Raw genomic sequence first — 11,793 nt, 5'->3', positions numbered from 1 at the left:
TGAATCTTAATACAAAGCCTATGTAATAATTCTGCACTAGATCTGTACTTTGTGATTTAAGAAAATACGTGTTTCTGCTTTTTTTTGTCACAACACATCCTCGTGATTGTTTTCTGTCTCTGCGCCTTTGAGGTAGCCTCGATTCTTTTCAGTGGCTTGAATCAATTAAACAGGCTTTGACACTGGTTCTGTGTGTACTGTACTGTGTGTGCTTTGGGTGTTTTTGTTCAGTGAGGATTCAGCATCCTCCAGCAGCAGCAACAGCAGCCCCCCCCCCCTCTCTCTCTCTCTCGCTCTCTCTCTCCCTCTCCCCCCTCCTCCTCCCTCTGCAGCCTCAGTATGCCCGTCATGCAAACGGAAGCAGGCGCTACCATTTTGAAACACAGCACCGCCTAGGTAAGATGGTAGATCCTTTTATTTAATCGCCTTTTTCTCTGCACATTTCTTGTCATCTGAGCCGCATGGGAGGTAAAAGAACTCGGATCGCCTTAAAGCTCGAGTGTTTGCGACCTGTGTGTTTGCTGCTGCGACAAAGACGAGGACACCGTGTGTGTGTGTGGAGTCTCTCGGTGTTGCACTGTGTGTCCATTCCTGTGCGGGGGGAAATGTGATTGTCTGCTGTTACACTGTATCGATCTCCCGTTTGGATCCAGTTGTTCCCTCAGTTGGGGATGTGTTTGTAATCATTGCCGTGTTCGAGGCTATTAAGTGAGTGCTTTTATTTTGTTAATCCATGCTTTGTTTTCGCCTTGTGACTTTGTAGCTCTCTGAACACAAGGAGCGAAACCAAACAAGCATCCATTCACAATTTCACGGCGGTCTTTGGATGTGTGTGTTACGGTTTGTCCAAACAAACTTATAAATCGCCTCTTCTGGCCGATTATTTTCCGCTTATAAATGACCCGAGCGGTGAAAATATGTTGACTCAGCGCTGTGCTGCGTCATCAGAAAACCAGCTTCCCCCCCTGGATATGCCTTAAATGAACCCACTGTTCATGCAGCAGCCATATGAAACAAGGGGAGAGTGGAGGGTGGGAACAGTCATTCCCATGTAGAGGCCCACTGCAGAGAAAACCTGCATCTCTTGTTCACGTGTTTTTTCTATAAGCAGCAGGAACAGCAAAAGGTGTGGATCAGGAAGCAGCAGCTGGCTGGCTGGCTGGAGCTGAAACCAAAAAATAGAAATGCCTGGTGTCATGTTCCTCGTTGCCCTTTGATTTACAGCCAGCAGTAAATGTTGTTCAGTATAGGGGGGGGAAAGGTGTTGGCCAACCGGTAGAAAAAAAGCAGATTTTCACCTGTAGGTCGAGGGGGAATTTGGAAAAGTACAGCAGCCTCTTTGACAATCAGAGGACTGACAGTTCCTGTCATCAGCACAACAACAACGACAAAAAAAAGGTACATCTGTTCCCACCAAAGTGTAGAGGTTTAACACTCCCTCCCATCCTCTGTCCCCTGTACCGAGTGTGACTCATAGCTGTCCAAGTAATCACAGCCTGGACCCGAGTGACGATAATCCCCTTTAAAGATCTCCTTCAAACTGCCTTCGCTCCAGGATGAGAACATTCAGCCGTCGATTGTGGACACCCTGTGTTTTTAAATCTCAGTATAGAAACCCTGTTATGTGTAAGTGGCCGCCTCATATGCAAATGTGTGGGGTTTTTTAAACTGTGATATTTGACTGTCAATCTGTTCAACCCCTGGACTGCGGTTCAGGAAAAAGTTTGGGTTTGTCCGTCTTCTTCCCTGCCTCTTTCATTTCTTGTTTACAATCCCTGGATAGGAAATCAAGCACATCCTGTCTTGTGTCCATTTTTTGAAAAGTCTGAAGCAACCCCCCCCCCTCCCTCACAGATGTTGTTGAGCCCTGAGGAAGAAACTAAATCGCTGGGTCAGCGTTGTCCTCAGTGCTGCAGTCCGTCTCTGTGTTCAGTCCGTCGCAGTGTGGTACTTCCTTCCTCGTGCAACCGCGACAGCGCGAAGGTGTGGCTTCAGGTCGGCCCTCGTCGTTGTGATATCTGCGGCGGCTTGTGCTGTGTAGTTGATAACTAGCTTATCTCTGAACCCGGTGAAGCACACTCCTCCTCTGTCTCTCTGCAGCGCCATGGACAAGAGCAACACAGTGAAGCTCTTTGTGGGCAACCTGGCGTTGGACACCACCCAGGAAGAGCTGTCGGCCATCTTCGAACCCTACGGCCAGGTGGTCAGCTGCAGCGTGCTGCGACAGTTCGCCTTCGTCCACCTGCAGGGTGAGGGCGCGGCAGAGCGCGCCATCCGGGAGCTCAACGGACGGGAGTTCCGTGGTCGGAATTTGGTGGTGGAGGAGTCGAGGGGGAGGCCGTTGCACTCCACCAAGGTGTTTGTAGGTAATCTGAGTGGGATGTGCACCACTGAAGACCTCCAGCAGCTGTTCCAGACGTTTGGCAAAGTTCTCGAGTGTGACAAAGTGAAAGGTGAGCAAAGACCTCGTGAACTGTTTGAAGTGTTTTGAAATGCTCCCCGTCACCTCTCTTATGAGGGATGATGCTCGCAGACTAGAGTCCTTTTCACCGTTGTAACTATGCAAAGAGAATAATAGTCAAATTGTTCAAGAGTGTGACAGTTCTTAGTGTGAAAAGTAAATATGGACGAGGTCATTTCCATTGGCTTAAGTCATGTTTCTCATAGAAGTAATAAGTAAGTTCCTGTGGCGATGCCACTGTGATCCTAACTGTTGTCCCTGCGCTCAATGACAGCCAGGCATTCCTCTTCTGCAGGCTATGCCTTTGTCCACATGGAAAACAAGGAAGATGCGCTCCAGGCCATTGAGGCCCTGCATGGCACCTCCTTTAAGGGACGTCCCCTCTCAGTAGAGCTGTCCAAGGTCCAGCCCAGCAAACAAGCGCCTACGGGAAAAATCCCCTGCGTTAATTGTGGAAAGCAGGGTCACTATGCTGGAGAATGCCCCGTAGGGAAGCCGTCTCTTGAGCAGTATCAGAGTCAGGCGGCGGTCCTCGCGGCTGCCGCTGCGGCGGCTGCGGGCCTGCCCCTCCAGGTCCAGCAAAGCGTGCACAATTCAGTCTACAACACCTCCACCTTCGATCCCACGTACGCAGCGCTCACTGGGATCACCACAGGCACACGCACTGATGGGAACCCAGTAAATCCAGCTGTTTACGGTGCCCTTGCCAGCCAGGTGTATGGTGCCAATGTTGCCAATCAGCTTTATGGATCGGTGGCCAATCAGGCAGCTCTTACATCAGGGGCCACCCAAATGTACAGCCAGATGACTCCTAATATCTACGGCCAGATCTCTGCAAACGCGGCTGCTGCGGCCGCTGCCGCCGCCGCCTACTCCACTCCGGTTTACACCCAAACGATGGGCAACCAGGTCTACCTGGCTGCTGCGCCTGGATTAGAAATGCAAACGGCAGCAGCTGCAGTCAACCCGGCCTACACTGTATCGCCGGCGATTTATGGTGGTGCAACACCAGCCTACGCTCACATCAGCGCCATGGGAGCAGCAGACCCGACCACAGCCATCTTTGAGGCAGCCAGGCAGGCACACTACTTTGCCCAGGGCCAGCAGGTTGTTGCCGAGCAGCAGTCGGTGGCCGCAGCGGCGGCGGCCGCCGCGGCGAAGTCCGGTGAGAGGGACCGTAGCCCCCTGCGGAGGTCGGTACCTTTGCTACCAGACCCGGTGATGAAACCGTTCATGTACCAGAGAGCCAAGCCACGGCGACCCCTGCTCCCCACTCCAGCTGGCCGAGCGGCAGAAGAGGCAGCCGAGGCCGCAGAGGACCCCATGGCGAGGTAAGACGTGATTCTCTTGACCAATCAGCTGCTCAGCTGCTCATTCATTCCACCAGAAAGTTTCCCCTCCATGCTTCATCACTCTTATTCCCCCCCACTGTGTAGCAAAGCTCAACAATAAAGGTCCTCGCTGTCCTTCCTCCTGCTTGAACTTTCCTCTCCCGTCCCTTTGTAATCCCCTTCCCTCCCTTCTCTCAGGTACTATGCAGAGTACTATCAGCAGCTGCAGCAGTATCCCCAGTTCCAGTATGCCTACCCACCACCCGGTGCAATGACGGCCATCACTGGCATGCCGGGAATGGCAGCAGTCCCCGCTGTACCCACGATGTCCGCCCAGCAAGTCGCCACGCTGGACGCTCTCAGGCCAGTGGTCCCCACCGCTGCGGCAATGGCAGCTGCCATGGCTGCGCCCAGGGTGTATGAGCCGCCGTTGCCCGCCGCCCACGCGCAAGGAGGCCATCCTCCGCCGCCCCGAACTCTCCCTTCACACGCCTGAGCCCCCCCTTCCGATAGTTGCACACAACTTTCTGCCCCCCCCCCCCCCCCCCCCCCCACCCACCCACCCCACCCCACCCCACCTCTTCCTCTCTGACCTGAACCCAAACCCCACATCTCCTCTTCCACCCCAAAACTTGATCACCTTACAGCAGCTATATGTGTGTGTATGTGTGTGTATGGGGTCGGGGGGGGGGGGGGGGGGGGGGGGGGGGGGTTGAAACTGGGGCCTTCTCAGTTTATTAACCTGCTTTTTGAGGAACTTGATTCCCTTGGTCCTGTTTTCAAACACACAGTGCAGTCATGAAAGGGAGTTTCTCATCTGTTGAAAGGGCATTCTTCGTGCATCTCAGTTTTCCTTTTTTTTTTTAATCGTGCCAGTCTCACACTTGTGCCAGTATTAGACTGAACCAGTCAGTCGTTTCATATGCCTTTATTTCTGCGACCCAGTTATGATTTTCTACGGCCAAAATCCACAATAAAAGACACTGTTTTTTTAACCTTTCAGCCATCTTCTGCAGGCCTAGAGGATCAGTAAGGGCAGCTAATTTCAAACCTTCTTTGCCTTATGTTGAATACTTTCAAATTGTAATGTGATCAGATGGGAAGTGTATAGTATAAGAGTATAACACATATTGTGTACTGGCTGCATTGCTTTGTCTTAAACAGCACCAAGGATTGTGTTCTTGTGAGGGGGGGGGGGGTGTTTGTCCTGAGCGTGACGTGGATGTGCTGCGTGTGAGTGTGAAAGAGAGACGTGCGGGCTTCTGACCTTGCAGCGCACAAACGCAACAGCTTAGACTGCGCCTTGCTGAGAGAAAAAAAAAAACAACAACAACCTTAAAGCACACATAATACGTACTGTATTGTCATTTTTTTCGGATCTCTCTTTGACCCCCCCATCTCCCCCCCCCTCCCCCTGTACGTTTAACTTCGACACTGGAAGACACGGCGTCACCTCTCTTTCCTACTACAGCCTACCTCCGACAGTTAATTTCAGTGTAGAGTCTCCTCCATTTCATACGTTCAGACCAGCCGTGAGTTTCTTCATGCACCTTGTGAAGGTACGAGGTCGACCGTAAAACTTTAGCGGAGGGCAGAGCCAGACTCTGGCAAGAATGACTTTTTGTAGATATTCTGTATGAAGTCCTCCTACATGTTCAGAGGCCTTGTTTTAAACGTATTTGTTCTGTTTGTGTTAATGTAGTCTTTTTGTTTTACAAGTCGACCTGGGGTGTAAAGAAGTATATTTAAAAAAACCCACGTGTGACTACTGACTGAGCTGTTTACAAATGATCTTTACACTGAGTCTGAGGAATCATGATATGTGACGAGCTTAAACTATGTGCCTATAAGCTTTGAGTGAAGTGCATTAAGTGGAGCGCTCTCCTGTTTTTCAAAGTGCTTTTGACTTTTTAATAATTTCAAAGGGGGGGGGGGAGTTATGGGTGCTCAATGGAGCTCAGCATCCAGAGGGCTACAAAGCAGTAAAGCCTTTTCGTGGACTTGCACACGTTAAGATTTTTTTTTTTTTTCATACTAAGTGTTTTGAAAAAAGCCACAAACTGAGCCTCAAACGGTTCGTAATCAGCCGCTGGTTTAGAAGCAGGAACGACAGTGATAGCACCAATGAAGCGAGGGGATGGCGCTGTGTCTTCCAGTCGTCCCGACTTTCCTCCTCTCTCCAAATAAACCAGACTTGCGTCGGACTGTTATTGCAATGAATGTGCAAGTGTGGTTTTAATCCAGTTATTGGATAAAGTAGGTGGGTTAGAAGCAGGAACGACAGTGATAGCACCAATGAAGCGAGGGGATGGCGCTCCTGAGCGGCTAACACCACCCACTTGCTCCGACAATCATTTAAAACCTACACTTGGATGTTTCTGCAACTACCTTTTGACAGCAGTCTGATGCACACACAGTCATCACCTTACTGCCTCGCTGTCCCCCCCGCCCCTCCCCCCCCCGTGTGGTTTTTAGTGGTTAAGTGACTTTTTGCATCTCACAGTGTAATCTTTCTGTGTTGTATATACAGATACATACCAGTTGCATCCTTTGTAGAATTCTGTGGTTTGCGAAATGTCTTGTTTGCCATGTTTGAGACCGTATTTTTTAGATGAGTATTTTAATTTTTGCCTTTTTTAGTAAAAAAAAAAAGAAAAAAAAAGAAGTAAAAATCAGCATGCTTTTTATTGAGAATATGTATTCTATAATCATTATTATTATAATAAAGAATGTTTGGCTGACTTAGTGTGTCAAAAGAAAGCGAGGGTTTTCCCCTTCTTGTTTATGTTTCTCTGTTTCTCTTGTGTAAAATGACCACCAGACCCATTTGACTGGGGAGCCAGGGGGAGACAGGTGTAGATGCTGGCCCAGCTTTGCTCTCTTTGGTCAGGGTAAGTGTGGGTTGGTGCTCCTATCTCTCTCCAGCCTCTCAAACTTAAGTGCAAACCCCAAATTTATGGACGAGGTATGCGCTCGACCAAAATCAGTATTTTCTTTCTGGCGAGCAACTTCTTTTGGAACGGTCTTTAAATTTTCTTGTCGAATACATAACGGATGTTCTCCACACTGTGAAGCAATGTTGAGAGCTGGGGAGAGGCACACAGATAGAATGGCCTGGGTGCATTTTGATCTGTGGAGCAGTCCTGTTCCTGGGGTTGATGGGTGTGCGTCTGGTCTGGTCTGGTCTCTCCCTGCTGCACCAAATTCTCCCCTTTCCGTGTGTCTGTGTCCACTCTACTCTCCAAAACCTGCATGTGTGATAATCTGTTACTTTGCCGCTCAAAAAAAGAAAGAAAAAACAATCCCCGCGACAGTCCAGCTCTGAACTAACTATCTCAACTGAATTAGGTCACCGTGCCACCTGGAATGGCCAGTGTGCAGCCGTGTGTGAGCGTGGCGGCGTGAGCCATGGAGAGGACTTTTAGCGCAACGCCTCCACAGCCGGAACTTGTTCTCTTTCTCTTCACCACCAAGGTAAATGAAAAAAACAAAAAACAAAAAAAACAAAAACAAAAGCACTGACCTCTCCTCTCCCCCACCCCCCTGCCGCACCCTCCTTTGACTGTGCCTTGACAAAACACCTCCCCTCCACCCCCCTCCTCCTCCTCCTCCGCCATCACCACCTCCCCTTTCTTTCCAATCCGTTAACTCCTCCGCTGCTATGGCAGTGCCATCCGCGGGGGTGGCTGGGCTGGGCGGGATGGGGAGGGTGGAGTGCTGCTAGGACCCTTTCCACAAGACTGAGTCCTGTCTCGCATCAGCATTCAAGGTGACTGACTGTGTCCTTTCTGTCCTGCTGGTGTCTGAGCAAGTGAATAAAAGGAAGTGTGTGTTTGTGTGTGTCTTTAAAGAGAGAGAGAGAGAGAGAGAGCATGGATGTTAGAAGTATTTTTGGGTGGTTTTTCATTAATTGGTAAAGCTTGGCACATGCGGACCAACCCTTCCTCTCCCCTGCCCGCTAGTCAACACCTTTCCACCGCCGTATTCGCCGCCCCTACTCTCCCTCCCTCCCTTCCTTCCTCACCTCCTTCTTCCCACCTCCCCCCCCCCCCCCCCCCCATCCTACTGTCCCCCATGCGCCTCTACTTTCCGCCGTTCACACACACACACACCCAGCGCTTCCTTCCGCCGCCACCGCCGTTGCCACCTTGGATCTGGGTTTGTGGCTCTGGCTCGGACTCAACTACCCAGAACCACCCACCTGACCCCAACCTCCGCTCCCTCCTTTGTTACTGTAGAGGCCTGGGCCGTGCAAATGGACAGTGTAACCGGACTCAGTAACTTGACACAGAAAGACTTCCATGTTGGATGAGTCGCTTTGCTAGAACTCTTGAATGCTGGGTTTGTTCTGCATGGCTGTTGAAGGGATTTAAACAAATGTCCTCCATCTTAAGTCATAAATCAGCCTCAAACGCTTTTCTTACCTATGGGTCCCTCACAGCTTGTGTGCCAATCAGAAACATCCTATAAGATGGGCCGAGGTATGAGGCCAGTCTGACCTGTAGATTTTCATCAATCTCAGGGTTCCTATAGGACTTTTCTGGTACGGCGGCTCTCGTTCTCTGAGACGGATCAGCTGGCTGGTTATGTGCTCTGAGTGACGTGTATGTGTTCCTACCTGTTACATTTTCTCACATTGTGCTCAGATACAGATCTTTAACCCTTGCACACAACACAGTCCCACGTTCAGGGGGCTTCTGGGTCTCTCAAACGAGTTGCTCTGACAGCTGCGAGATGGAGTCAAGACAGAGAGTGCAATGCCCTTCTAACCTTACCAAACGAAGGGAAGGGAAGAAGGAGAAAAAAAAAAGAATAGATGAGTTGGTTGCAAGGTGAGTTTGTAGTGGGAGATATTTTGCACGAAGCTGCTTCGTAATCTTATGAAAAGTGCATCCTGATAATGGAGCGTTCACTCTATATAAATACCTTGGATACACGAAATTGCTGAATGAATATCCGAAAGATAAAAGATCTTCATTAGTAGCCAAATGTACTCCACTTAGTAAGGTTAAACAATGCAAATAAAAGCCAATTTGTTCCCAGATGATGCAGATCTAGAGGGATGTATCAATGTATCATGTAACGCCCTTCCTGGCCTCCATCATCAGTTCAATTTGCTCCTCCAATTTTTCTCCCCCACCCTCCCCCACTCCGAGTCCTCACGTAAAGGCGTCTTGGATTGCTCGGGAGCCTGGGCTTTCTGTGCTGGGGTGAAAGCAGCCATGCATCTCTAAACCCTCCCTTGCTCTGGAATCACAATAACACTGTTCTGACAGCCAAAGCTCGCTGCAGCCTCTTCCCTACTTCCTCACCTCCTCTCCTACCTCCCCCCCCTCGCCTTCTGTGGTTTGGACGGTTGAGAAACAGTCATCCAGATGCACACTTAGCTTTGTGTTTTGTTGTGGATCCTACAGGGTCCATCTGTTCTCCTGCAGCAGGTATCAGTTGACTACACAGTCGGTTTGACCACCACCGAGCGACCATATTGCCTTTTTGAGTTTGCAAGAAGAGATTCAGTTACAGAAGCGACCATGACTTTTCTAGCTCTTTAGCACAGAAGTGAAATAACGTAGGACAGGCTATGAAACACTCAACTCTAGAGACATTAGCTGTAGAGTCATATTTCAGCCATCTCATCTTCAATATTCACACAGCCTCTGACTTTGTGCTCAGGGTGACGAGCTCAAATGCTGTTATAATCCTGAGTTTTCGAGGTCGTAAATGAATGGATAGTGGAAAACTGGCAGGAAAGTGGGCCATAATTTAAGGTTAAACAACACATTTAAGAAACCTTTGGCATCAGTTAGAAAACAAAATTAGCATTCGACCACTTCCTAGGTAACAATACTGCTTAATAATGGTAACTACACAGTCGCACAGTAGCTAAGCTTCTTCAAGTAGGTTAGTGGACCAAGCATAGTGTAATTACATTTAAATGTCTGAGTAATTACAATATAAAGGATTCTAGTTTCCAAAGATACATCATCAGGAGGGGACATAATAATGTGTCACCTCAGGAGGATAGTAATCTGCCTTTCAAGGAAATGACTTCCAGCACAAAGTCAAATGGGATGGGTGTTTTGTGGAATAAAGCTGATGAATGTTCGATGAAATCTTTACATCAACATGTAACTGTGAATGACAAATCCTGATATTTAACACACACTATATACTGTACAGTTATGTATGCGTATATATGCCTTTAAATATGTATTTCTTATAATGCAATGCATTTTCCAGTCTGCATGCAAATCATGAATAAATACATTTTTTTCCATATAAAAGGGCCCTTTTCTTTCATTTTCTTGTCATTTATATTAAGAAAAAAAAACATTTTAATTTGAATCTTAAAAAGTTATAGTTCTGACAGAATATAGCTTGGTAGTGTAAAAATAAACAGTTAAACTATGTAACTGCATTGTTTTAGCTATAAGTTAGTTGGAGGGGATGTTAATCATAACATTACTTTGACAGCTTCTTCTCCTGTGAGGAAGTTTGCAAAACACTGACTGATTTTAACTTTACTTTAAAATAATATGATCCAGTCCTGAGTTCATATTTCTTGTAGAGGGGACATGCATCTACTGAGGACTGGGTTTGCCATTGAGATTCACTAACAGCAACAGGTGCATGGCACAAGCCATAAAAACCGCTCTGATGCGAGGGGGCGTAATTGACACATCTCCTACCCATTCACAAGCCAGTTAACCCTGCCCTGCGGGACACTACCCCGCCTTTTACACCTTTTTAGGGTCAGAACCTGATACCCAAGCTGTCGGTTCCCATACTTATTGGGGTGCGGTCACGTGTGGCACTTTTGACCAGGAAAGGAGCACCGGGCCAACAGGGTTTTCTGGTAGTGGGAGCACCACCTCCGCACAGGAACCTCGCACCAGTGGAGTCTGGTCTCTGCAGCCCCTAAATATCTCTCCCCCTGCAAGCGAGACCCCTGTCTCAAGGAGGTTCTTGCCCTCACGGCGTCGTCGTCGTTTGAATTGCTGATTTAATTTTTCTTACTATAAGCTGAGGGGGACGTGAGAGTCCTAACAGAGGCGGCACGATGACAGCTGTCGAAACCCAAATGACATACAGCAACTCCTACACGATCCACCATGAAGAACAGTACATGACCCAAGAGGATGACTGGGACAGGGACCTGCTGCTGGACCCTGCTTGGGAGAAGCAGCAGAGGAAGGTAGGTTTGGGTCAGGAAGCTCTGAACAGCCGGGGAACGCTTTTGCCGCCGTGCGTAAATACGCACAGAAAGCCTGTGCACTCACGCTATCAATGAACGTCTTTTTGTGCAATTTTATATGAAATGTTTTCTGATTTCAGAATCACTGTCCTCTCCTCCAACTGTCTAAAGTCTTAAACAGCCAAACTAAGCATATGCGCCTTATCGGTCCTTGCACCTGGCACTTCAGTCCTGATGGTAGCTGTGTGAGCAGATATTTTAGGCTGTGGAACTTTCTCAGTGTTGTCTTTCAGTTACCCCCGATTGCCTTGCGAAGACCATCTAAATATAATACCACCCTCGGCAGTCTTTCAACTACATTTTAAGTAAGAAGAAAAACCCTTAAACCAATTGAACCACTTACACTTACAAGGGCGTTGACAAGATAAAACAATTGAAGCCGAGTGTGAAAAGACATACAATCTTTTTTTTTTTTTTTTTTTTTACTTGCAGATACATTAATTAAATTTAATGGCTTTAAATTTTAATTACAAATTATGGCCAAAAACTAAATTATTTTATAAATTGCAGCGTGCTTCTTTTTTTTCCTCTCAAAAACGCAAGGGGGAGGGGCTTCCGCCGTTGCTTAGGTGACCAGCTGGCCTTGCTGCACTTGGAGGACGATAGCGACAGGTGTGTTTAATGAGCTCTCACAGCCAAGTCTGCGCCACAATACAGGGACACAAACAACATCCTCAAAAGTTGTTTTACTTGTGTCATTAGTTTAAATGGTCCCTGATACACTAATTGTCCTTCCACCGTTGAGT

General features: G+C 48.2%; 2 protein-coding genes across 2 annotated transcripts in view; both read left to right on the top strand.

The window, feature by feature from the left end:
• Positions 1-317: 317 nt before the first annotated feature.
• rbm14b (RNA binding motif protein 14b) lies at positions 318-7,094 on the top strand. Its single transcript, XM_079372015.1, is given in 5 exon segments — positions 318-396; positions 2,101-2,453; positions 2,736-3,792; positions 3,991-4,222; positions 4,224-7,094. Coding segments are annotated over 4 exon segments (1,923 nt in total). The 5' UTR covers positions 318-396; positions 2,101-2,104; the 3' UTR covers positions 4,509-7,094.
• Positions 7,095-10,604: 3,510 nt separating this feature from the next.
• Positions 10,605-11,793, top strand: part of actn3b (actinin alpha 3b) — a 29,334-nt gene continuing 28,145 nt past the window's right edge. Inside the window, exon 1 of the mRNA XM_079371914.1 lies at positions 10,605-10,987. Coding sequence (XP_079228040.1) covers positions 10,853-10,987 — 135 coding nt within the window. The 5' untranslated portion in view covers positions 10,605-10,852. The remainder of the gene's footprint in view (positions 10,988-11,793) is intronic.

Source organism: Symphodus melops (genome assembly GCF_947650265.1).
Source record: "Symphodus melops genome assembly, chromosome: 20".
Taxonomy (NCBI): Eukaryota; Metazoa; Chordata; class Actinopteri; order Labriformes; family Labridae; genus Symphodus; species Symphodus melops.
Note: the sequence above shows the minus strand (reverse complement) of the source record. Positions and strands in the feature narration are given on the sequence as shown.